Source organism: Taudactylus pleione, unplaced genomic scaffold (assembly GCF_031769625.1).
Source record: "Taudactylus pleione unplaced genomic scaffold, aTauple2 ptg000393l, whole genome shotgun sequence".
Lineage (NCBI taxonomy): Eukaryota > Metazoa > Chordata > Amphibia > Anura > Myobatrachidae > Taudactylus > Taudactylus pleione.
In genome coordinates this window covers 9,532,113-9,559,027 of record NW_028284794.1, presented here as the reverse complement: position 1 = coordinate 9,559,027, position 26,915 = coordinate 9,532,113, and the positions used below count along the sequence as shown (strand labels likewise).

Below are 26,915 nucleotides of genomic sequence, written 5' to 3'. Positions count from 1 at the left end.
TCAGGTCAATAGAGAGCTGTTTCGAACCCGGGTAATTTCAGAGGGTATGGCCTAATGTAAGGAGACATGGCCACACCTTCTTATAAAAAAAAAAAAAGAAAATAGGGGGGCACCACATGCAAATCCAGGGGAGGTGGTTTGGGGGAGGGGCGATCGCATTTCTCCCCTACTGCAAAGTCAGAGAAAACTGTTCCCTGCCTCCCTGGACCCACCGCATCCCCGCACACAGCAGCGTGTGCTGGGCTGGGGAGACACAGGCTGCTGCCACTGATAGGTTGGGAGTACCCGGGCCCCTCCTTCAAGCCCAGGCCTGGGTAATTAGTTCCTACTCCCGTCCTCACACCCTCTAGACGCGCCTGCTAACAGATCTCCTAGCTGGTGCACAGGTGTATTCATTACAGACTGACACATTTTAAAAGATCCACAACTGGTTCTAATTATTTAACTTGCGATTTTGTGAGAAGAACTGGAAAACATGCACTGTTAGTGTGTCCCGAGGACTAGCTCTGAGAACCACTGGTGTCATCAACCTAGTCCAGGAATAACCCATGTCTGGGCTAATGTAGACCTCATTCAACACTCTATAAAAAGTTTTCCAACTCTGGGTAACTGCTGGATTGTAATGAGATCCTTGCACCATTAGGACACAATCAAGGTAACGAGCAACTGTGTAGCTGACGTTCTCCCCTGTGGCCATAGGTTAAATGAACATATGGAAATGCCACATATAAGCTACATGTAGCTGTATTGAATCCTCATACTCAGTTATGTTTCCCCTAAATGTGGCTCAAGTCAGTAACCATATTTATTTATAACCGCAGAACATCACACTTTTTTCTCCTGCCTGCAGAGCATCGCTTCATCTACCCTACACAACGGGTAAAAGGGTCAGACAATCTGCAGGGTGTCGGAGGGAGATAGTCCACAGGAGACCTTGTACTCATCGAAAAGCTGCTGCAGTCCCTGGATATAGAGTTTGTGATAGTGCGACACTTCCTCCTCTGAGGGGACCGGACAATAGGGGACACGGATGAGCCTGCCCACTGCAGGGAAGAGGAGCAGAGCATTAATCGGGCAAGTCAATGAGAGATAGGGGTTAGTTAGTTGGAATTAAAATAGCACCACGTTCACGGTAGTGGGGATACACAGTAAATATAATAGATATAATTACATTTTGTGATGGTCATTGAAAAATATTTAAAACCTGATGTACTAAGGCCAACAGAGGATTTACCAAAATGCATATGAGGAGGCACAGTGCAGGGTCAGTGTCACATCAGTATTAATTGCATTAATCACGGGGGATCGTGGTAATCATCGTCATCTCAAACTCTCTCTGTGCATGTATGCTCAGCCCTAAACATCGTGCCCTTATATTTACTGAATGTAACCCCTCACCCCCCCCTCGTATATTTATAATCCTCCCTCTTTATTTTATCATCTATATTTCCTGTCTTCTGTCATTTTCTGTCTTTTTCTTGTTTCCCTTCTTCTATCTCATCTGTGTCTATTCCATCTGTTTTTCTTCCACCCCCTCCCATCTCTTAATCCCCCCTCCCTGTCTATTCAACCAGACACCAGCTCTCCCTCCCAGCATCTCTGCCTGTTCCTCTTACACCCCCTCCCCCCTCTCTCACTCCCTCACCCTGTCTATCCTCCCCTCCACCAGCTCTCCCTCCCAGTATCTCTGCCTGTTCAACTTACACCCCGTCCCCTCTCTCACTCCCCCACCAAGTCTATCCTCCCCTCCACCAGCTTTCCCTCCAAGCATCTATACCTGTTCCTCTTACATCCCCTCCCCTCTCTCACTCCCCCACCCAGTCTATCCTCCCCTCCACCAGTTCTCCCTCCCAGCAACTCTGACTGTTCTTCTTACACCCCCTCCACTCTCTCACTCCCCCACCCAGTCTGTCTATGCTCCCCACCACCAGCTCTCCCTCCCAGTATCTCTGCCAGTTCCTCTTACACCCCCTCCCCCCTCTCTCACTCCCCCACCCAGTCTATCCTCCCCTCCACCAGCTCTCCCTCCCAGTATCTCTACCAGTTCCTCCTACACCCCCTCCCCCCTCTCTCACTCCCCCACCCAGTCTATCCTCCCCTCCACCAGCTCTCCCTCCAAGTATCTCTGCCTGTTCCTCTTACACCCCCTCCCCTCTCTCACTCCCCCACCCAGTCTATCCACCCCTCCACCAGCTCTCCCTCCCAGTATCTCCACCTGTTCCTCTTACACCCCCTACCCTCTCTCACTCCCCCACTCAGTCTATCCTCCCCTCCACCAGTTCTCACTCCCAGCATCTCTGCCTATTCCTCTTACACCCCCTCCCCTCGCTCACTCCCACACCCAGTCTATCCTCCCCTCCACCAGCTCTACCTCCCAGTATCTCTTCCTGTTCCTCTTACACCCCCACCCCTCTCTCACTCCCCCACCCAGTCTATCCTCCCCTCCACCAGCTCTCCCTCCCAGCATCTCTGCCTGTTCCTCTTACACCTCCGCCCCTCTCTCACTCCCCCACCCAGTCTATCCACCCCTCCACCAGCTCTCCCTCCCAGTATCTCTGCCTGTTCCTCTTACACCCCCTCCCCTCTCTCACTCCCCCACCCAGTCTATCCTCCCCTCTACCAGCAATCCCTAACAGCATCTCCGCCTGTTCCGCTTACACCCCCTCCCCTCTCTCACTCCCCCACCCAGTCTATCCTCCCCTCCACCAGCTCTACCTCCCAGCATCTCTGTCTGTTCCACTTACACCACCTCCCCCCAATCTCACTCCCCCACCCAGTCTATCCTCCCCTCCTCCAGCTCTCCCTCCCAGAATCTCTGCCTGTTCCTCTTACACCCTGTCCCCTTTCTCACACCCCTACCCAGTCTATCCTCCCCTCCACCAGCTCTCCCTCCCAGTATCTCTGTCTGTTCTTCTTACACCCCCTCCCCTCTCTCACTCCCCCACCCAGTCTATCCTCCCCTCCACCAGCTCTCCCTCCCAGCATCTCTGCCTGTTCCTCCTACACCCCCTCCACTCTCTCACTCCCCCACCCAGTCTATCCTCCCCTCCACCAGCTCTCCCTCCCAGCATCTCTGCCTGTTCCTCTTACACCCCTTCCCCCCTCTCTCACTCCCTCACCCAGTCTATCCTCCCCTCCAGCATATCTCCCTCCCAGCATCTCTGCCTGTTCCTCTTACACCTCCTCCCCCCTCTCTCTCAATCCCCCACCCAGTCTATCCTCCCTTCCACCAGCTCTCCCTCCCAGCATCTCTGCATGTTCCTCCTACACCCCGTCCCCTCTCTCACTCCCCCACCCAGTCAATCCTCCCCTCCACCAGCTCTCCCTCCCAGCATCTCTGCCTGTTCCTCTTACACCCCCTCCCCCCTCTCTCACTCCCTCACCCAGTCTATCCTCCCCTCCACCAGCTCTCCCTCCCAGCATCTCTGCCTGTTCCTCTTACACCCCCTCCCCCCTCTCTCACTCCCCCACCCAGTCTATCCTCCCCTCCACCAGCTCTCCCTCCCAGCATCTCTGCCTGTTCCTCTTACACCCCCTCCAGTCTCTCACTCCCCCACCCATTCTATCCTCCCCTCCTCCAGCTCTCCCTCCCAGCATCTCTGCCTGTTCCTCTTACACCCCCTCCCCTCTCTCACTCCCCCACCCAGTCTATCCTCCCCTCCACCAGCTCTACCTCCCAGCATCTCTGCCTGTTCCTCTTACACCCCCGTCCCCTCTCTCACACCCCCACCCAGTCTATCCTCCCCTCCACCAGCTCTCCCTCTCAGCATCTCTGCCTGTTGCTCTTACACCCCCTCCCCCCTTTCTCACTCCCCCACCCAGTCTATCCTCCCCTCCTCCAGCTCTCCATCCCAGCATCTCTGCCTGTTCCTCTTACACCCTGTCCCCTCTCTCACACCCCCACCCAGCTCTCCCTCCCAGCATCTCTGCCTGTTCTTCTTACACCCCCTCCCCTCTCTCACTCCCTCACCCAGTCTATCCTCCCCTCCACCAGCTCTCCCTCCCAGCATCTCTGCCTGTTCCTCTTACACCCCCTCCCCACTCTCTCACTCCCCCACCCAGTCTATCCTCCCTTCCACCAGCTCTCCCTCCCAGCATCTCATTGCCTGTTCCTCCTACACCCCCTCCCCTCTCTCATTCCCCCACCCAGTCTATCCTCCCCTCCACCAGCTCTCCCTCCCAGCATCTCTGCCTGTTCCTCTTACACCCCCTCCCCCTCTCACACACTCCCACCCAGTCTATCCTCCCCTCCACCAGCTCTCCCTCCAAGTATCTCTGCCTGTTCCTCTTACACCCCCTCTCCCCTCTGTCTCACTCCCCCACCCAGTCTATCCTCCCTTCCACCAGCTCTCCCTCCCAGCATCTCTGCATGTTCCTCCTACACCCCGTCCCCTCTCTCACTCCCCCACCCAGTCTATCCTCCCCTCCACCAGCTCCCCCTCCCAGCATCTCTGCCTGTTCCTCCTACACCCCCTCCCCTCTCTCACTCCCCCACCCAGTCAATCCTCCCCTCCACCAGCTCTCCCTCCCAGCATCTCTGCCTGTTCCTCTTACACCCCCTCCCCCCTCTTTCACAGCCCCACACAGTCTATCCTCCCCTCCACCAGCTCTCCCTCCCAGCATCTCTGCCTGTTCCTCTTACACCCCCTCCCCCCTCTCTCACTCCCTCACCCAGTCTATCATCCCTTCCACCAGCTCTCCCTCCCAGCATCTCTGCCTGTTCTTCTTACACCCCCTCCCCCCTCTCTCACTCCCCCACCCAGTCTATCCTCCCCTCCAGCATCTCTCCCTCCCAGCATCTCTGCCTGTTCCTCTTACATCCCCTCCCCCCTCTCTCTCACTCCCCCACCCAGTCTATCCTCCCTTCCACCAGCTCTCCCTCCCAGCATCTCTGCCTGTTCCTCCTACACCCCATCCCCTCTCTCACTCTCCCACCAAGTCTATCCTCCCCTCCACCAGCTCTCCCTACCAGCATCTCTGCCTGTTCCTCTTACACCCCCTCCCCCCTCTCTCACTCCCTCACCCAGTCTATCCTCCCCTCCAGCATCTCTCCTTCCCAGCATCTCTGCCTGTTCCTCTTACACCCCCTCCCCCTTCGCTCTCACTCCCCCACCCAGTCTATCCTCCCTCCACCAGCTCTCCCTCCCAGTATCTCTGCCTGTTCTTCTTACACCCCCTCCAGTCTTTCACTCCCCAACCCAGTCTATCCTCCCCTCCTCCAGCTCTCCCTCCCAGCATCTCTGCCTGTTCCTCTTACACCCCATCCCCTCTCTCACACCCCCACCCAGTCTATCCTCCCCTCCACCAGCTCTCCCTCCCAGCATCTCTGCCTGTTCCTCTTACACCCCCTCCCCTCTCTCACTCCCCCACCCAGTCTATCCTCCCCTCCACCAGCTCTACCTCCCAGCATCTCTGCCTGTTCCTCTAACACCCCCTCCCCCCTCTCTCACTCCCCCACCCAGTTTATCCTCCCATCCTCCAGCTCTCCCTCCCAGCATCTCTGCCTGTTCCTCTTACACCCCGTCCCCTCTCTCACACCCCCACCCAGTCTATCCTCCCCTCCACCAGCTCTCCCTCAGCGTATCTCTGTCTGTTCTTTTTACACCCCCTCCCCTCTCTCACTCCCCCACCCAGTCAATCCTCCCCTCCACCAGCTCTCCCTCCCAGCATCTCTGCCTGTTCCTCTTACACCCCCTCCCCCCTCTCTCACTCCCTCACCCAGTCTATCCTCCCCTCCTCCAGCTCTCCCTCCCAGTATCTCTGCCTGTTCCTCTTACACCCCGTCCCCTCTCTCACTCCCCCACCAAGTCTATCCTCCCCTCCACCAGCTTTCCCTCCAAGCATCTATACCTGTTCCTCTTACATCCCCTCCCCTCTCTCACTCCCCCACCCAGTCTATCCTCCCCTCCACCAGTTCTCCCTCCCAGCAACTCTGACTGTTCTTCTTACACCCCCTCCACTCTCTCACTCCCCCACCCAGTCTGTCTATGCTCCCCACCACCAGCTCTCCCTCCCAGTATCTCTGCCAGTTCCTCTTACACCCCCTCCCCCCTCTCTCACTCCCCCACCCAGTCTATCCTCCCCTCCACCAGCTCTCCCTCCCAGTATCTCTACCAGTTCCTCCTACACCCCCTCCCCCCTCTCTCACTCCCCCACCCAGTCTATCCTCCCCTCCACCAGCTCTCCCTCCAAGTATCTCTGCCTGTTCCTCTTACACCCCCTCCCCTCTCTCACTCCCCCACCCAGTCTATCCACCACCTCCACCAGCTCTCCCTCCCAGTATCTCCACCTGTTCCTCTTACACCCCCTACCCTCTCTCACTCCCCCACTCAGTCTATCCTCCCCTCCACCAGTTCTCACTCCCAGCATCTCTGCCTATTCCTCTTACACCCCCTCCCCTCTCTCACTCCCACACCCAGTCTATCCTCCCCTCCACCAGCTCTACCTCCCAGTATCTCTTCCTGTTCCTCTTACACCCCCACCCCTCTCTCACTCCCCCACCCAGTCTATCCTCCCCTCCACCAGCTCTCCCTCCCAGCATCTCTGCCTGTTCCTCTTACACCTCCCCCGCCCCTCTCTCAACTCCCCCACCCAGTCTATCCACCCCTCCACCAGCTCTCCCTCCCAGTATCTCTGCCTGTTCCTCTTACACCCCCTCCCCTCTCTCACTCCCCCACCCAGTCTATCCTCCCCTCTACCAGCTCTCCCTAACAGCATCTCCGCCTGTTCCTCTTACAACCCCCTCCCCTCTCTCACTCCCCCACCCAGTCTATCCTCCCCTCAACCAGCTCTACCCTCCCAGCATCTCTGTCTGTTCCACTTACACCACCTCCCCCCAATCTCACTCCCCCACCCAGTCTATCCTCCCCTCCTCCAGCTCTCCCTCCCAGAATCTCTGCCTGTTCCTCTTACACCCTGTCCCCTCTCTCACACCCCTAACCATTCTATCCTCCCCTCCACCAGCTCTCCCTCCCAGTATCTCTGTCTGTTCTTCTTACACCCCCTCCCCTCTCTCACTCCCCCCACCCAGTCTATCCTCCCCTCCACCAGCTCTCCCTCCCAGCATCTCTGCCTGTTCCTCCTACACCCCCTCCCCTCTCTCACTCCCCCACCCAGTCTATCCTCCCCCCTCCACCAGCTCTCCCTCCCAGCATCTCTGCCTGTTCCTCTTACACCCCTTCCCCCCCTCTCTCACTCCCTCACCCAGTCTATCCTCCCCTCCAGCATATCTCCCAACCAGCATCTCTGCCTGTTCCTCTTACACCTCCTCCCCCCTCTCTCTCAATCCCCCACCCAGTCTATCCTCCCTTCCACCAGCTCTCCCTCCCAGCATCTCTGCATGTTCCTCCTACACCCCGTCCCCTCTCTCACTCCCCCCACCCAGTCAATCCTCCCCTCCACCAGCTCTCCCTCCCAGCATCTCTGCCTGTTCCTCTTACACCCCCTCCCCCTCTCTCACTCCCTCACCCAGTCTATCCTCCCCTCCACCAGCTCTCCCTCCCAGCATCTCTGCCTGTTCCTCTTACACCCCCCACCCCCTCTCTCACTCCCCCACCCAGTCTATCCTCCCCTCCACCAGCTCTCCCTCCCAGCATCTCTGCCTGTTCCTCTTACACCCCCCTCCAGTCTCTCACTCCCCCACCCATTCTATCCTCCCCTCCTCCAGCTCTCCCTCCCAGCATCTCTGCCTGTTCCTCTTACACCCCCTCCCCTCTCTCACTCCCCCACCCAGTCTATCCTCCCCCTCCACCAGCTCTACCTCCCAGCATCTCTGCCTGTTCCTCTTACTCCCCCGTCCCCTCTCTCACACCCCCACCCAGTCTATCCTCCCCTCCACCAGCTCTCCCACTCAGCATCTCTGCCTGTTGCTCTTACACCCCCTCCCCCCTTTCTCACTCCCCCACCCAGTCTATCCTCCCCTCCTCCAGCTCTCCATCCCAGCATCTCTGCTGTTCCTCTTACATCCTGTCCCCTCTCTCACACCCCCACCCAGTCTATCCTCCCCTCCACCAGCTCTCCCTCCCAGCATCTCTGCCTGTTCTTCTTACACCCCCTCCCCTCTCTCACTCCCCTCACCAGTCTATCCTCCCTCCACCAGCTCTCCCTCCCAGCATCTCTGCCTGTTCCTCATACACCCCCTCCCCCCTCTCTCACTCCCCCTACCCAGTCTATCCTCCCTTCCACCAGCTCTCCCTCCCAGCATCTCTGTCTGTTCCTCCTACACCCCCTCCCCTCTCTCATTTCCCCACCCAGTCTATCCTCCCCTCCACCAGCTCTCCCTCCCCAGCATCTCTGCCTGTTCCTCTTACACCCCCTCCCCCCTCTCACACACTCCCACCCAGTCTATCCTCCCCTCCACCAGCTCTCCCTCCAAGTATCTCTGCCTGTTCCTCTTACACCCCTCCCCTCTCTCACTTCCCCACCGAGTCTATCCACCCCTCCACCAGCAATCCCTCCCAGCATCTCTGCCTGTTCCTCTTACACCCCCTCTCCCCTCTCTCTCACTCCCCCACCCAGTCTATCCTCCCTTCCACCAGCCTCTCCCTCCCAGCATCTCTGCATGTTCCTCCTACACCCCGTCCCCTCTCTCACTCCCCCACCCAGTCTATCCTCCCCTCCACCAGCTCCCCCTCCCAGCATCTCTGCCTGTTCCTCCTACACCCCCTCCCCTCTCTCACTCCCCACCCAGTCAATCCTCCCCTCCACCAGCTCTCCTCCCAGCATCTCTGCCTGTTCCTCTTACACCCCCTCCCCCCTCTTTCACAGCCCCACCCAGTCTATCCTCCCTTCCACCAGCTCTCCCTCCCAGCATCTCTGCATGTTCCCTCCTACACCCCGTCCCCTCTCTCACTGCCCTCACCCAGTCTATCATCCCTTCCACCAGCTCTCCCTCCAGCATCTCTGCCTGTTCCTCTTACACCCCCTCCCCCCTCTCTCACTCCCCCACCCAGTCTATCCCTCCCCTCCAGCATCTCTCCCTCCCAGCATCTCTGCCTGTTCCTCTTACATCCCCTCCCCCCTCTCTCTCACTCCCCCCACCCCAGTCTATCCTCCCTTCCACCAGCTCTCCCTCCCAGCATCTCTGCCTGTTCCTCCTACACCCCATCCCCTCTCTCCACTCTCCCACCAAGTCTATCCTCCCCCTCCACCAGCTCTCCCTACCAGCATCTCTGCCTGTTCCTCTTACACCCCCTCCCCTCTCTCACTCCCTCACCCAGTCTATCCTCCCCTCCAGCATCTCTCCTTCCCAGCATCTCTGCGCTGTTCCTCTTACACCCCCTCCCCCTTCGCTCTCACTCCCCCCACCCAGTCTATCCTCCCTCCACCAGCTCTCCCTCCAGTATCTCTGCCTGTTCTTCTTACACCCCCTCCAGTCTTTCACTCCCCCACCCAGTCTATCCTCCCCTCCTCCAGCTCTCCCTCCCAGCATCTCTGCCTGTTCCTCTTACACCCCATCCCCTCTCTCACAACCCCCACCCAGTCTATCCTCCCCTCCACCAGCTCTCCCTCCCAGCATCTCTGCCTGTTCCTCTTACACCCCCTCCCCTCTCTCACTCCCCCACCCAGTCTATCCTCCCCTCCACCAGCTCTACCTCCCAGCATCTCTGCCTGTTCCTCTTACACCCCCTCCCCCCTCTCTCACTCCCCCACCCAGTTTATCCTCCCATCCTCCAGCTCTCCCTCCCAGCATCTCTGCCTGTTCCTCTTACACCCCCGTCCCCTCTCTCACACCCCGACCCAGTCTATCCTCCCCTCCACCAGCTCTCCCTCAACGTATCTCTGTCTGTTCTTCTTACACCCCCCTCCCCTCTCTCACTCCCCCACCCAGTCAATCCTCCCCTCCACCAGCTCTCCCTCCCAGCATCTCTGCCTGTTCCTCTTACACCTCCTCCCCCCTCTCTCACACCCCCACCCAGTCTATCCTCCCTTCCACCAGCTCTCCCTCCCAGCATCTCTGCCTGTTCCTCCTACACCCCGTCCCCTCTCTCACTCACCCACCCAATCTATCCTCCCCTCCACCAGCTCTCCCTCACAGAATCTCTGCCTGTTCCTCTTACACCCCCTCGCCCCTCTCTCACTCCCTCACCCAGTCTATCCGCCCCTCCAGCATCTCTCCCTCCCAGCATCTCTGCCTGTTCCTCTAACACCTCCTCCCCCCTCTCTCACTCCCCCTCCAGTCTTTCCTCCCTTCCACCAGCTCTCCCTCCCAGCATCTCTGCCTGTTCCTCCTACACCCCGTCCCCTCTCTCACTCCCCACCCCAGTCTATCCTCCCCTCCACCAGCTCTCCCTCCCAGAATCTCTACCTGTTCCTCTTACACCCCCTCGCCCCATCTCTCACTCCCTCACCCAGTCTATCCTCCCCCTCCAGCATCTCTCCCTCCCCGCATCTCTGCCTGTTCCTCTTACACCCCCTCCCACCTCTCTCACTCCCCTCACCCAGTCTATCCTCCCCTCCAGCATCTCTCCCTCCCAGCATCTCTGTCTGTTCCTCTTACACACCCTCCCCCTTCTCTCTCACTCCCCCACCCAGTCTATCCTCCCTCCACCAGCTCTCCCTCCCAGTATCTCTGCCTGTTCTTCTTACACCCCCTCCTGTCTCTCACTCCCCACCCAGTCTATCCTCCCCTCCTCCAGCTCTCCATCCCAGCATCTCTGCCTGTTCCTCTTACACCCTGTCCCCTCTCTCACACCCCCACCCAGTCTATCCTCCCCTCCACCAGCTCTCCCTCCAGCATCTCTGCCTGTTCTTCTTACACCCCCTCCCCTCTCTCACTCCCTCACCCAGTCTATCCTCCCCCTCCACCAGCTCTCCCTCCCAGCATCTCTGCCTGTTCCACTTAAACCCCCTCCCCCCTCTCTCACTCCCCCACCCAGTCTATCCTCCCTTCCACCAGCTCTCCCTCCCAGCATCTCTGCCTGTTCCTCCTACACCCCCCCCCTCTCTCACTCCCCCACCCAGTCTATCCTCCCCTCCACCAGCTCTCCCCTCCCAGCATCTCTGCCTGTTCCTCTTACACCCCCCTCCCCCTCTCACACACTCCCACCCAGTCTATCCTCCCCTCCACCAGCTCTCCCTCCAAGTATCTCTGCCTATTCCTCTTACACCCCCTCCCCTCTCTCACACCCCCCACCGAGTCTATCCACCCCTCCACCAGCAATCCCTCCCAGCATCTCTGCCTGTTCCTCTTACACCCCCTCTCCCCTCTCTCTCACTCCCCCACACAGTCTATCCTCCCTTCCACCAGCTCTCCCTCCCAGCATCTCTGCATGTTCCTCCTACACCCCGTCCCCTCTCTCACTCCCCCCACCCAGTCTATCCTCCCCTCCACAAGCTCCCCCTCCCAGCATCTCTGCCTGTTCCTCTTCCACCCCCTCCCCCCTCTCTCACTCCCTCACCCAGTCTAATCCTCCCCTCCAGCATCTCTCCCTCCCAGCATCTCTGCCTGTTCCTCTTACATCCCCTCCCCCTCTCTCTCACTCCCCCACCCAGTCTATCCTCCCTTCCACCAGCTCTCCCTCCCAGCATCTCTGCCTGTTCCTGCTACACCCCATCCCCCTCTCTCACTCTCCCACCCAGTCTATCCTCCCCTCCACCAGCTCTCCCTCCCAGCATCTCTGCCTGTTCCTCTTACACCCCCTCCCCCCTCTCTCACTCCCTCACCCAGTCTATCCTCCCCTCCACCAGCTCTCCCTCCCAGCATCTCTGCCTGTTCCTCTTACACCCCCACCCCTCTCTCACTCCCCCACCCAGTCTATCCTCCCCTCCACCAGCTCTCCCTCCCAGCATCTCTGCCTGTTCCTCTTACACCCCCTCCAGTCTCTCACTCCCCCACCCATTCTATCCTCCCCTCCTCCTGCTCTCCCTCCCAGCATCTCTGCCTGTTCCTCTTACCAACCCCCTCCCCTCTCTCACTCCCCCACCCAGTCTATCCTCCCCTCCACCAGCTCTACCTCCCAGCATCTCTGCCTGTTCCTCTTACTCCCCCGTCCCCTCTCTCACACCCCCACCCAGTCTATCCTCCCCTCCACCAGCTCTCCCACTCAGCATCTCTGCCTGTTGCTCTTACACCCCCTCCCCCCTTTCTCACTCCCCCACCCAGTCTATCCTCCCCTCCTCCAGCTCCTCCATCCCAGCATCTCTGCCTGTTCCTCTTACATCCTGTCCCCTCTCTCACACCCCCACCCAGTCTATCCTCCCCTCCACCAGCTCTCCCTCCCAGCATCTCTGCCTGTTCTTCTTACACCCCCTCCCCTCTCTCACTCCCTCACCCAGTCTATCCTCCCCTCCACCAGCTCTCCCTCCCAGCATCTCTGCCTGTTCCTCTTACACCCCCTCCCCCCTCTCTCACTCCCCCACCCAGTCTATCCTCCCTTCCACCAGCTCTCCCTCCCAGCATCTCTGTCTGTTCCTCCTACACCCCCTCCCCTCTCTCATTTCCCCACCCAGTCTATCCTCCCCTCCACCAGCTCTCCCTCCCAGCATCTCTGCCTGTTCCTCTTACACCCCCTCCCCCTCTCACACACTCCCACCCAGTCTATCCTCCCCTCCACCAGCTCTCCCTCCAAGTATCTCTGCCTGTTCCTCTTACACCCCCTCCCCTCTCTCACTTCCCCACCGAGTCTATCCACCCCTCCACCAGCAATCCCTCCCAGCATCTCTGCCTGTTCCTCTTACACCCCCTCTCCCCTCTCTCTCACTCCCCCACCCAGTCTATCCTCCCTTCCACCAGCTCTCCCTCCCAGCATCTCTGCATGTTCCTCCTACACCCCGTCCCTCTCTCACTCCCCCACCCAGTCTATCCTCCCCTCCACCAGCTCCCCCTCCCAGCATCTCTGCCTGTTCCTCCTACACCCCCTCCCCCTCTCTCACTCCCCCACCCAGTCAATCCTCCCCTCCACCAGCTCTCCCTCCCAGCATCTCTGCCTGTTCCTCTTACACCCCCTCCCCCCTCTTTCACAGCCCCACCCAGTCTATCCTCCCTTCCACCAGCTCTCCCTCCCAGCATCTCTGCATGTTCCTCCTACACCCCCGTCCCCTCTCTCACTCCCCTCACCCAGTCTATCATCCCTTCCACCAGCTCTCCCTCCCAGCATCTCTGCCTGTTCCTCTTACACCCCCTCCCCCCTCTCTCACTCCCCCACCCCAGTCTATCCTCCCCTCCAGCATCTCTCCCTCCCAGCATCTCTGCCTGTTCCTCTTACATCCCCTCCCCCCTCTCTCTCACTCCCCCACCCAGTCTATCCTCCCTTCCACCAGCTCTCCCTCCCAGCATCTCTGCCTGTTCCTCCTACACCCCATCCCCTCTCTCACCTCTCCCACCAAGTCTATCCTCCCCTCCACCAGCTCTCCCTACCAGCATCTCTGCCTGTTTCCTCTTACACCCCCTCCCCTCTCTCACTCCCTCACCCAGTCTATCCTCCCCTCCAGCATCTCTCCTTCCCAGCATCTCTGCCTGTTCCTCTTACACCCCCTCCCCCTTCGCTCTCACTCCCCCACCCAGTCTATCCTCCCTCCACCAGCTCTCCCTCCCAGTATCTCTGCCTGTTCTTCTTACACCCCCTCCAGTCTTTCACTCCCCCACCCAGTCTATCCTCCCCTCCTCCAGCTCTCCCTCCCAGCATCTCTGCCTGTTCCTCTTACACCCCATCCCCTCTCTCACACCCCCACCCAGTCTATCCTCCCCTCCACCAGCTCTCCTCCCAGCATCTCTGCCTGTTCCTCTTACACCCCCTCCCCTCTCTCACTCCCCCACCCAGTCTATCCTCCCCTCCACCAGCTCTACCTCCCAGCATCTCTGCCTGTTCCTCTTACACCCCCTCCCCCCTCTCTCACTCCCCCACCCAGTTTATCCTCCCATCCTCCAGCTCTCCCTCCCAGCATCTCTGCCTGTTCCTCTTACACCCCGTCCCCTCTCTCACACCCCGACCCAGTCTATCCTCCCCTCCACCAGCTCTCCCTCAACGTATCTCTGTCTGTTCTTCTTACACCCCCTCCCCTCTCTCACTCCCCCACCCAGTCAATCCTCCCCTCCACCCAGCTCTCCCCTCCCAGCATCTCTGCCTGTTCCTCTTACACCTCCTCCCCCCTCTCTCACTCCCCCACCCAGTCTATCCTCCCTTCCACCAGCTCTCCCTCCCAGCATCTCTGCCTGTTCCTCCTACACCCCGTCCCCTCTCTCACTCACCCACCCAATCTATCCTCCCCTCCACCAGCTCTCCCTCACAGAATCTCTGCCTGTTCCTCTTACACCCCCTCGCCCCTCTCTCACTCCCTCACCCAGTCTATCCGCCCCTCCAGCATCTCTCCCTCCCAGCATCTCTGCCTGTTCCTCTAACACCTCCTCCCCCCTCTCTCACTCCCCCCTCCCAGTCTTTCCTCCCTTCCACCAGCTCTCCCTCCCAGCATCTCTGCCTGTTCCTCCTACACCCCGTCCCCTCTCTCACTCCCCCACCCAGTCTATCCTCCCCTCCACCAGCTCTCCCTCCCAGAATCTCTGCCTGTTCCTCTTACACCCCCTCGCCCATCTCTCACTCCCTCACCCAGTCTATCCTCCCCTCCAGCATCTCTCCCTCCCCGCATCTCTGCCTGTTCCTCTTACACCCCCTCCCACCTCTCTCACTCCCTCACCCAGTCTATCCTCCCCTCCAGCATCTCTCCCTCCCAGCATCTCTGTCCTGTTCCTCTTACACACCCTCCCCCTTCTCTCTCACTCCCCCACCCAGTCTATCCTCCCTCCACCAGCTCTCCCCTCCCAGTATCTCTGCCTGTTCTTCTTACACCCCCTCCTGTCTCTCACTCCCCCACCCAGTCTATCCTCCCCTCCTCCAGCTCTCCATCCCAGCATCTCTGACTGTTCCTCTTACACCCTGTCCCCTCTCTCACACCCCCACCCAGTCTATCCTCCCCTCCACCAGCTCTCCCTCCCAGCATCTCTGCCTGTTCTTCTTACACCCCCCTCCCCTCTCTCACTCCCTCACCCAGTCTATCCTCCCCTCCACCAGCTCTCCCTCCCAGCATCTCTGCCTGTTCCACTTAAACCCCCTCCCCCCTCTCTCACTCCCCCACCCAGTCTATCCTCCCTTCCACCAGCTCTCCTCCCAGCATCTCTGCCTGTTCCTCCTACACCCCCCTCCCCTCTCACGTCCCCCACCCAGTCTATCCTCCCCTCCACCAGCTCTCCCTCCCAGCATCTCTGCCTGTTCCTCTTACACCCCCTCCCCCTCTCACACACTCCCACCAGTCTATCCTCCCCTCCACCAGCTCTCCCTCCAAGTATCTCTGCCTATTCCTCTTACACCCCCCTCCCCTCTCTCACTCCCCCACCGAGTCTATCCACCCCTCCACCAGCAATCCCTCCCAGCATCTCTGCCTGTTCCTCTTACACCCCCTCTCCCCCTCTCTCTCACTCCCCCCACACAGTCTATCCTCCCTTCCACCAGCTCTCCCTCCCAGCATCTCTGCATGTTCCTCCTACACCCCGTCCCCCTCTCTCACTCCCCACCCAGTCTATCCTCCCCTCCACAAGCTCCCCCTCCAGCATCTCTGCCTGTTCCTCTTCCACCCCCTCCCCCCTCTCTCACTCCCCTCACCCAGTCTATCCTCCCCTCCAGCATCTCTCCCTCCCAGCATCTCTGCCTGTTCCTCTTACATCCCCTCCCCCTCTCTCTCACTCCCCCACCCAGTCTATCCTCCCTTCCACCAGCTCTCCCTCCCAGCATCTCTGCCTGTTCCTGCTACACCCCATCCCCTCTCTCACTCTCCCACCCAGTCTATCCTCCCCTCCACCAGCTCTCCCTCCCAGCATCTCTGCCTGTTCCTCTTACACCCCCCTCCCCCCCTCTCTCACTCCCTCACCCAGTCTATCCTCCCCTCCAGCATCTCTCCTTCCCAGCATCTCTGCCTGTTCCTCTTACACCCCCTCCCCCTTCGCTCTCACTCCCCACCCAGTCTATCCTCCCTCCACCAGCTCTCCCTCCCTGTATCTCTGCCTGTTCTTCTTACACCCCCTCCAGTCTTTCACTCTCTCCCACCCAGTCTATCCTCCCCTCCTCCAGCTCTCCCTCCCAGCATCTCTGCCTGTTCCTCTTACACCCCATCCCCTCTCTCACACCCCCACCCAGTCTATCCTCCCGTCCACCAGCTCTCCCTCCCAGCATCTCTGCCTGTTCCTCTTACACCCGCTCCCCTCTCTCACTCCCCCACCCAGTCTATCCTCCCCTCCACCAGCTCTACCTCCCAGCATCTCTGCTTGTTCCTCTTACACCCCCCTCCCCCCTCTCTCACTCCCCCACCCAGTCTATCCTCCCCTCCTCCAGCTCTCCCTCCCAGCATCTCTGCCTGTTCCTCTTACACCCCGTCCCCTCTCTCACACCCCCACCCAGTCTATCCTCCCCTCCACCAGCTCTCCCTCAACGTATCTCTGTCTGTTCTTCTTACACACCCTCCCCTCTCTCACTCCCCCACCCAGTCTATCCTCCCCTCCACCAGCTCTCCTTCCCAGCATCTCTGCCTGTTCCACTTACACCTCCTCCCCCCTCTCTCACTCCCCCACCCAGTCTATCCTCCCTTCCACCAGCTCTCCCTCCCAGCATCTCTGCCTGTTCCTCCTACACCCCATCCCCTCTCTCACTCCCCACCCAATCTATCCTCCCCTCCACCAGCTCTCCCTCGCAGAATCTCTGCCTGTTCCTTTTACACCCCCTCGCCCCTCTCTCACTCCCTCACCCAGTCTATCCGCCCTTCCAGCATCTCTCCCTCCCAGCATCTCTGCCTGTTCCTCTTACACCTCCTCCCCCCTCTCTCACTCCCCCACCCAGTCTTTCCTCCCTTCCACCAGCTCTCCCTCCCAGCATCTCTGCCTGTTCCTCCTACAACCCGTCCCCTCTCTCACTCCCCCACCCAGTCTATCCTCCCCTCCACCAGCTCTCCCTCCCAGAATCTCTGCTGTTCCTCTTACACCCCCTCACCCATCTCTCACTCCCTCACCCAGTCTATCCTCCCCTCCAGCATCTCTCCCTCCCAGCATGTCTGTCTGTTCCTCTTACACACCCTCCCCCTTCTCTCTCACTCCCCCACCCAGTCTATCCTCCCTCCACCAGCTCTCCCTCCCAGTATCTATGCCTGTTCTTCTTACACCCCCTCCAGTCTCTTACTCCCCCACCCAGTCTATCCTCCCCTCCAGCAGCTCTCCCTCCCAGCATCTCTGCCTTTTCCTCCTACACCCCGTCCCCTCTCTCACCCCCCCACCCAGTCTATCCTCCCCTCCACCAGCTTTCCCTCCAAGCATCTCTGCCTGTTCCTCTTACATCCCCTCCCCTCTCTCACTACCCCACCCAGTCTATCCTCCCCTCCACCAGTTCTCCCTCCCAGCATCTCTGCCTGTTCCTCTTTCACCCCCTCCCCTCGCTCACTCCCCCCACCCAGTCTATCCTCCCCTCCACCTGCTCTCCCTCCAAGCATCTCTGCCTGTTCCTCTTACACCCCCTCCCCTCTCTTTCTCACTCCCCCCACCCAGTCTATCCTCCCCTCTAGCAGCTCTTCCTCCCAGTATCTCTGCCTGTTCCTCTTACTCCCCGTCCCCTCTCTCACTCCCCCACCCAGTCTATCCTCCCCTCCACCAGCTTTCCCTCCCAGCATCTCTGCCTGTTCCTCCTACACCCCCTCCCCTCTCTCACTCCCCCACCCAGTCTATCCTCCCCTCCACCAGCTCTCCCTCCCAGCATCTATGCCTGTTCCTCTTACACCCCCTCCCCCCTCTTTCACTCCCCCACCCAGTCTATCCTCCCCTCCACCAGCTTTCCCTCCCAGCATCTCTGCCTGTTCCTCCTACACCCCCTCCAATCTCACACTCCCCCACCCAGTCAATCCTCCCCTCCACCAGCTCTCCCTCCCAGCATCTCTGCCTGTTCCTCTTACACCCCCTCCCCCCTCTTTCACTCCCTCACCCAGTCTATCCTCCCCTCCACCAGCTCTCCCTCCCAGCATCTCTGCCTGTTCCTCTTACACCCCCTCCCCCCTCTCTCACTTCCTCACCCAGTCTATCATCCCTTCCACCAGCTCTCCCTCCCAGCATCTCTGCCTGTTCCTCTTACACCCCCTCCCCCCTCTCTCACTCTCCCACCCAGTCTATCCTCCCCTCCACCAGCTCTCCCTCCCAGCATCTCTGCCTGTTCCTCTTACACCCCCTCCCCCCTCTCTCACTCCCTCACCCAGTCTATCATCCCTTCCACCAGCTCTCCCTCCCAGCATCTCTGCCTGTTCCTCTTACACCCCCTCCCCCCTCTCTCACTCCCCCACCCAGTCTATCCTCCCCTCCACCAGCTCTCCCTCCAGCATCTCTGCCTGTTCCTCTTACACCCCCTCCCCCCTCTCTCACTCCCTCACCCAGTGTATCCTCCCTTCCACCAGCTTTCCCTCCCAGCATCTCTGCCTGTTCCTCCTACACCCCCTCCCCTGTCACACTCCTCCACCCAGTCAATCCTCCCCTCCACCAGCTCTCCCTCCCAGCATCTCTGCCTGTTCCTCTTACACCCCCTCCCCCCTCTTTCACTCCCCCACCCAGTCTATCCTCCCCTCCACCAGCTCTCCCTCCCAGCATCTCTGCCTGTTCCTCTTACACCCCCTCCCCCCTCTCTCACTCCCTCACCCAGTCTATCATCCCTTCCACCAGCTCTCCCTCCCAGCATCTCTGCCTGTTCCTCTTACACTCCCTCCCCCCTCTCTCACTCCCCCACCCAGTCAATCCTCCCCTCCACCAGCTCTCCCTCCCAGCATCTCTGCCTGTTCCTCTTACACCCCCTCCCCCCTCTTTCACTCCCCCACCCAGTCTATCCTCCCCTCCACCAGCTCTCCCTCCCAGCATCTCTGCCTGTTCCACTTACACCCCCTCCCCCCTCTCTCACTCCCTCACCCAGTCTATCATCCCTTCCACCAGCTCTCCCTCCCAGCATCTCTGCCTGTTCCTCTTACACCCCCTCCCCCCTCTCTCACTCCCCCACCCAGTCTATCCTCCCCTCCACCAGCTCTCCCTCCCAGCATCTATGCCTGTTCCTCTTACACCCCCTCCCCCCTCTTTCACTCCCCCACCCAGTCTCTCCTCCCCTCCACCAGCTTTCCCTCCCAGCATCTCTGCCTGTTCCTCCTACACCCCCTCCCCTCTCTCACTCCCCCACCCAGTCAATCCTCCCCTCCACCAGCTCTCCCTCCCAGCATCTCTGCCTGTTCCTCTTACACCCCTCCCCCCTCTTTCACTCCCCCACCAAGTCTATCCTCCCCTCCACCAGCTCTCCCTCCCAGCATCTCTGCCTGTTCCTCTTACACCCCCTCCCCCCTCTCTCACTTCCTCACCCAGTCTATCATCCCTTCCACCAGCTCTCCCTCCCAGCATCTCTGCCTGTTCCTCTTACACCCCCTCCCCCCTCTTTCACTCCCCCACCCAGTCTATCCTCCCCTCCACCTGCTCTCCCTCCCAGCATCTCTGCCTGTTCCTCTTACACCCCCTCCCCCCTCTCTCACTCCCTCACCCAGTCTATCATCCCTTCCACCAGCTCTCCCTCCCAGCATCTCTGCCTGTTCCTCTTACACCCCCTCCCCCCTCTCTCACTCCCCCACCCAGTCTATCCTCCCCTCCACCAGCTCTCCCTCCCAGCATCTCTGCCTGTTCCTCTTTCACCCCCTCCCCCCTCTCTCACTCCCTCACCCAGTCTATCCTCCCTTCCACCAGCTTTCCCTCCCAGCATCTCTGCCTGTTCCTCTTACACCCCCTCCCCCCTCTTTCACTCCCCCACCAAGTCTATCCTCCCCTCCACCAGCTCTCCCTCCAGCATCTCTGCCTGTTCCTCTTACACCCCCTCCCCCCTCTCTCACTTCCTCACCCAGTCTATCATCCCTTCCACCAGCTCTCCCTCCCAGCATCTCTGCCTGTTCCTCTTACACCCCCTCCCCCCTCTTTCACTCCCCCACCCAGTCTATCCTCCCCTCCACCTGCTCTCCCTCCCAGCATCTCTGCCTGTTCCTCTTACACCCCCTCCCCCCTCTCTCACTTCCTCACCCAGTCTATCATCCCTTCCACCAGCTCTCCCTCCCAGCATCTCTGCCTGTTCCTCTTACACCCCCTCCCCCCTCTCTCACTCCCTCACCCAGTCTATCATCCCTTCCACCAGCTCTCCCTCCCAGCATCTCTGCCTGTTCCTCTTACACCCCCTCCCCCCTCTCTCACTCCCCCACCCAGTCTATCCTCCCCTCCACCAGCTCTCCCTCCCAGCATCTCTGCCTGTTCCTCTTTCACCCCCTCCCCCCTCTCTCACTCCCTCACCCAGTCTATCCTCCCTTCCACCAGCTTTCCCTCCCAGCATCTCTGCCTGTTCCTCCTACACCCCCTCCCCTCTCTCACTCCCCCACCCAGTCAATCCTCCCCTCCACCAGCTCTCCCTCCCAGCATCTCTGCCTGTTCCTCTTACACCCCCTCCCCCCTCTTTCACTCCCCCACCCTGTCTATCCTCCCCTCCACCAGCTCTCCCTCCCAGCATCTCTGCCTGTTCCTCTTACACCCCCTCCCCCCTCTCTCACTCCCTCACCCAGTCTATCATCCCTTCCACCAGCTCTCCCTCCCAGCTTCTCTGCCTGTTCCTCTTACACCCCCTCCCCCCTCTCTCACTCCCTCACCCAGTCTATCATCCCTTCCACCAGCTCTCCCTCCCAGCATCTCTGCCTGTTCCTCTTACACCCCCTCCCCCCTCTCTCACTCCCCCACCCAGTCTATCCTCCCCTCCACCAGCTCTTCCTCCCAGCATCTCTGCCTGTTCCTCTTACACCCCCTCTCTCACTCCCTCACCCAGTCTATCCTCCCTTCCACCAGCTTTCCCTCCCAGCATCTCTGCCTGTTCCTCCTACACCCCCTCCCCTCTCTCACTCCCCCACCCAGTCAATCCTCCCCTCCACCAGCTCTCCCTCCCAGCATCTCTGCCTGTTCCTCTTACACCCCCTCCCCCCCTCTTTCACTCCCCCACCCAGTCTATCCTCCCTCCACCAGCTCTCCCTCCCAGCATCTCTGCCTGTTCCTCTTACACCCCCTCCCCCCTCTCTCACTCCCTCACCCAGTCTATCATCCCTTCCACCAGCTCTCCCTCCCAGCATCTCTGCCTGTTCCTCTTACACCCCCTCCCCCCTCTCTCACTCCCCCACCCAGTCTATCCTCCCCTCCACCAGCTCTCCCTCCCAGCATCTCTGCCTGTTCCTCTTACACCCCCTCCCCTCTCTCACTCCCCCACCCAGTCTATCCTCCCCTCCTCCAGCTCTCGCTCCCAGCATCTCTGCCTGTTCCTCTTACACCCCCTCCCCTCTCTCACTCCCCCACCCAGTCTATCCTCCCCTCCACCAGCTCTCCCTCCCAGCATCTCTGCCTGTTCCTCTTACACCCCCTCCCCCCTCTCTCACTCCCCCACCCAGTCTATCCTCCCTTCCACCAGCTCTCCCTCCCAGCATCTCTGCCTGTTCTTCCTCAGTCTCTGCAGCTAAAGCTCTGTCTTCTGCACATTGCTTCTTCTCTGCTCTCCATCCTCCACCCGCTCCCCCCACCCCCCCTCCCCGTCCTTTTCTTTCCATTGGCCTCTTTGTGTACTGTACCTGGTCCTCTCATCCTCACTATCACGATGTCCTCTAAATATATATATATATATATCTCGCCTGGGTCTCCTGGTATCTGTGTAACCAGATGACACAGAATCTGCATCTAATGTTACCATAACCTAGAATTACACTCTCTAAGCATCTCAGCCAGGCACAATGTAGTTCACCTCCCCCCGGGCTTTCTGAAGGTCATTTAACCCAGGCACTCTGCAGAGCATCTTACCCAGACACAATGTAGCTCACCACTAAGTCATCTCACGCAGGCACACTGCAGAGCATCTCACCCAGATACAATGCAGTTTATCTCCAACTGCTATTCCGCAGATCATCTCACCCAGGAACTCTGAATATCATCTCACCCAGACACAATTTAGATCACCTCCCTGCATATCATCTTATGCAAAAGCACACCGCAGATCATCTCACTTGCCAAATGGCGTAAGCTGCAGGGACCAAATTCCGGGAATTCTGCTCATTCCGGCACTTGGTAAATCTGAGAGCATCGCATTCCCCATAGACACCTATGGAGGTTGCGGTGCTGGCGGAAATGGAGAGACAGCAACAGATATCGGTGATCCCTCCATAATACTTTAGGGGGATACTTAATATTTGCGGGAATACACTGCAAATATTAAATGATAAATAGGCACCTTAGGGACACTCTAGATTTTTTTATCTAGTCACGGTGCAGATCATTTCATCCTAATACACAGTATCTGGATCATATTTCTCAGGCACTTTGCAGAGCATCTCACCCAGATGTAATGTAGATTGTCTACCCCACCCCTGGTATTTGGCAAATTATCGCACCAAAGCACCCTACAGATCATCTCACCCAGACACAAAATAGATCATCTGCCACTGGTATTCTGCAGATAAGTTTATCCAGGCACTCTACAGATCATCTCACCCAGGCACAATGTAGATTGCTTCCCCCAGGTATTCTGCAGATCATCTCACCCTGGCATTATGCAGATCATCTCACTAAGGCAATGTGCAGATCATCTCACTCTGACACAAAGTACTGGAGATTCTGCCACTCAGGCATTATGCAGATGATCTCACCCAGACACAATGTACATCACCTCTCTATTGTATTCTACAGATCATCTCACCCAGACACAGATTGCCTCCCACAGGTATTCTGCAGATCAACTCACCCAGAAAAAAAATACAGATCATCTCACTCTGACACAATGTAGATCAGTCACCTCCCCAAGGTATTCTGCAGACCATCTCAGCCAGGCACTCCCCAGATCATTTTATCTCAACACAAAGTAAATTGTCTCACCCAGACACTCTGCAGATCATCTCACCCAGGCACTCTGTAGTCACCTCAGCCAGACACAATATACTGTAGATTGCCTCACTCAGATATTCTGCAGATTACCTCATCCTAACCCAAAGTAGAGTGTCTCACCCAGACACACTGCAGATCATCTCACCCAGACACAATGTAGATCATCTCACCCAGGCACTTTGCAGATCATCTCAGTAATACATAGCACAGAGAATCTCACGCAGTGGTTCGTAATACACAGAGCAGAGCATCTCACTCAAATGTCAGAAATATACAGTGCAGAGCATCTCTGGCCCTGATTCAGAGCCGGACGCTCTGACAGAGCGCTCACTCTGAATCAGGGCCGTCCTTCTCTTTTTTTAGAGCGGCCAAAAAGATGGTCACGATGGTCAAGACCATCGCGACCATCGGGTTTGCGACGAGACCCTTGTGGTTGGGTCTCGTTGCCACAAGCCCTGAAGTGCTTTCGGCTCTATCAGAGCCGAGAGCACTCCCACTGACATCACTTGTGATATCAGTGTGGCCGGCCCCAGGCGGTAGACGTTCCCATGGGAACGCCTCCATCTGGGCAGCCACGCCCCCGTCACGCCCACCAAAGGGGGCGTGCTGTCACTTACCATCGACAGCACGCCCCCTTTGTAGCGAGGCCCAGAGTGACGGCTTGGCCGTCGCTATCCGGGTCACGCGCATGCGCACGACGGACCCGGCTCCCTCGTGCGCATGCGCACTGGGCCAACATCAACCCGCTTGCGAGCGATCAGCGCTCGCAAGCAGGTCTGACTTAGGCCCTCTCTCCCTAGTCTATACAGTACAGCACCAGACTGACATTTACTACGTGATTCTCTGAACAATTGTCTGTTCTCTGAACTATAGTCTAAGATTCAGAGCACTCTCAGCCAGTCAGCTGGTGCTGCCATAGAAACCGCCCACTGATTGGCTGAGAGCAGTCTGACTCTTAGCCAATCAGCTCTATAGTGCAGAGAACCATGGGCCCGATTCAGAGCCGCTCGATGTTAATGCCCTGCGCATGCGCCACGTCCGGCGTGCGCATGCGCGAGCCCTGCTGAGTGGCTGTCGATGTTGATTGACAGCTCACCGCGTTTTGCTTTGGCCAGACAGACTCAGGTGTTCCCTTAGGAACGCCTGGCGTTTGTTGGGAGGGGTTACTGACATCACTAGTGATGTCAGTAGTGGACTTCCTGCTCTATTAGAGCAGGAAGTTCTCTCGCCCTTGCGGCAGCCTAGACCCTACCGTAGGGTCTCGACGCAAGGCCGATGGTCACGATGGTCTCCTGGCCGCTCGCACAATCCGTGGGTGGTCTCCCACAGCTTAGCGAGCGGCCGGAGAAAAAAAAAAACGCCCACATTCAGAGTGAGCGCCCACCAGCAGCGAGCGGCTCTGAAGGAGGTCCTATGTGTGAACTGTCATTCGGGTGCTGTACTGTATAGACAGTACAGTGTGTCCGTGGGCTCGGGACAAGGCATTTTAATTTTACCAAGAGTGGATTTCTACAGGACAAGCTTGGATCACAGCTGCTAATACACACTCAATTGGCCGATTGTTGCGTGCTGTGCATGCGTATGCATCCCAATGCGCCTGCGCGTTCCAGTCACTCGGGACTGCGATTGTATTGACCGCGGAGACCCATCCCAGATTAATTGACAGGAAGTGCCGTTTGTGGGTGGTGACGAGGGGATGGTTGGCGAAACGCAGGCGTGCCAGTGCATTTGAAGAACGCTGTTGCAGGGGCGTGCATATATTATACACTGTGATGGACAGCCTGAGGACTCATAGCGTGCGCTGAGGTTAGTCATTCCTGAGTATGGTCAAGTGTGCGTGAGGCTGCGATGGTACTCGATTGCATCGATGGTTTTGCAGTTTTGCTAAACATTACTGATGTGTGTGAGGTAAAGCGGGCATCCTTATGTAGTGCTGCAGTGGCCTAGCGATCCTTACCGAATCAGGCCCCGAGTGTGAAGTGTGTGTAATAAAGGATTAAAATATTCGGTGTGTGAGTCCTATGGTTTTTGTAATATTTTCTTTACAATGTCAGGGCATGCTGGCTATTGTGGTTCTCCAAGTGCCTTGCATGCCGGGGCAGGCTTGCTGGGACCTGTGTTTCCATTGTAAATAACAATATTGATTCTATATTTTACACCAATACCCCCATACCCAATGCCACCAGTGGTGTGGGGAAGAGCCCCAGGCTTTCAGGCCAGATCCTCAGGAGGAGGGGTCCCAATTTTATTGTTGGTGTCCCCGCTATCTGAGGATTTCCAGCCCTGGGCTGACCAGTTTGGGGTTGGTTTACATTATGACAGGGGGGCCCCATGTTCTGTGTCTCCCTGCTATAGTGTGAGCACACTCCCCCCCCCCGCCAGATTCAGCCCCGTGCTGGTTACCGGAAAATAGGGGGGACCCCACACCGGTTGTTTCCCCGATTTTCCAGTACCAGACCATGCTCAGAAGTCTGGGACTGGTTATGTATTTTGGGGAAGAAACCCACATATTTTTTTCTAATAATTTATTACCAGTTATTTATATAGCGCACACATATTCCGTAGCGCTTTACAGAGAATATTTGGCCATTCACATCAGTCCCTGTCCCAGTGGAGCTTACAATCTATGTTCCCTATCACATGCTCACACGCATACACACTAGGGTTAATTTATTTGTCGGGAGCCAATTAACCTACCAGTATATTTTTGGAGTGTGGGAGTAAACTCCAGTACCCGGAGGACACCCACGCAAGCATAGAGAGGATATACAAACTCCACACAATTAACCTTTTAATTACACACTTTAACACCAAAGTCTGCACAGATCCTACTGATCTGTGCAGTGCTCCCATCAAACACGCTGCTCACAGGCAGGTCTATTTATTTTGTGCATTGTGCTGCGATTTTGGTGTGATCGAGTTTGACAACAGGATTCTTAGCAAATCCGTGCTTTGTATTTGAGTGAGTGTTAATGATACAATGTTTGGTCCGTTGGTGCATTGTGCCGAATTGGTTTAAGTCGTGTTTCACCTGCGAGTTGCCATCGGTTTGGGCTTTAGTAAATCTCCGAATTGCAAAATCACACCCGAATGGCATAAGTACACTAAATCGACCGAATACAAATCTTAATAAATTAACCTCCCTGCTTTCGATTTTTTGGTTTATGTCTTCTACTTGAATATTCAACTGAACTATTCATTCATCTCTCAGTTGTCATCACTGTGATTCCTACTCGTCCCTAGCCACCGCAATAAGTGCAGGCTTTTAGAAGTGGAGATGTTGCCCATAGCAACCAATCAGATTCTAGCTATTATCTTCTAGAAGGTGCTAGATAAATGTTAAGTAGAATCTGATTGGTTGCTATGGGAAACATATCCACCTCTAAAAACCTACACTTTAGCAAATATACCCCTAATAGTCAATATTGCTTGTAACTTCCGCACTGCATCCAAGCTGGCACAAAACAAGCCCAGGTTCTAATGGGTATAAAAAGGGAATTAATCAGAATAGGGATCTGGAGTCAGCCATCGCCAGTGCTACACATTTCAAGAAAGAACGAGATATGTTACAAGAAAGTACAGTACCAGTTATTGTTCATAGAGGTTAACCCTGCCCGTTACACCCTCTCTGTCCTCTGCAGCTAAGTAATTTTTAATATCCATGTGGGTCTTTAATGGACTATGAGATTTGTCCATAACCTGTTACAGGATGATTATTCCTGTATCTACGTTCCATTCCCCTTAGATCACTGACTGTAGTCAGGTCGGGCCATTATTCACAAAAACTCTTGTTCCCAGAATCCAGCTTAAACTCTCACCAGTCACCTCAGGGGGCCCTGAGGAGAACAGAAGCTTTACAGACTTCACTCCGCAAATGCAACCCCTGTGTGGGAAATGATGGATGATTGGAAGGCAGTCAGCTTGCCTGGCTTACTCGCCATGTATAATGGTATTGTGTAGTTACATCCGACACACCAGCAAACGA

At 57.6% G+C, this 26,915-nt stretch overlaps 1 protein-coding gene across 1 annotated transcript in view; it reads right to left on the bottom strand.

The window, feature by feature from the left end:
* Positions 1-888: 888 nt before the first annotated feature.
* The window catches only part of LOC148507465 (2-acylglycerol O-acyltransferase 3-like), a 50,121-nt gene continuing 24,094 nt past the window's right edge, over positions 889-26,915 (bottom strand). Inside the window, exon 9 of the mRNA XM_088446109.1 lies at positions 889-1,043. Coding sequence (XP_088302235.1) covers positions 889-1,043 — 155 coding nt within the window. The remainder of the gene's footprint in view (positions 1,044-26,915) is intronic.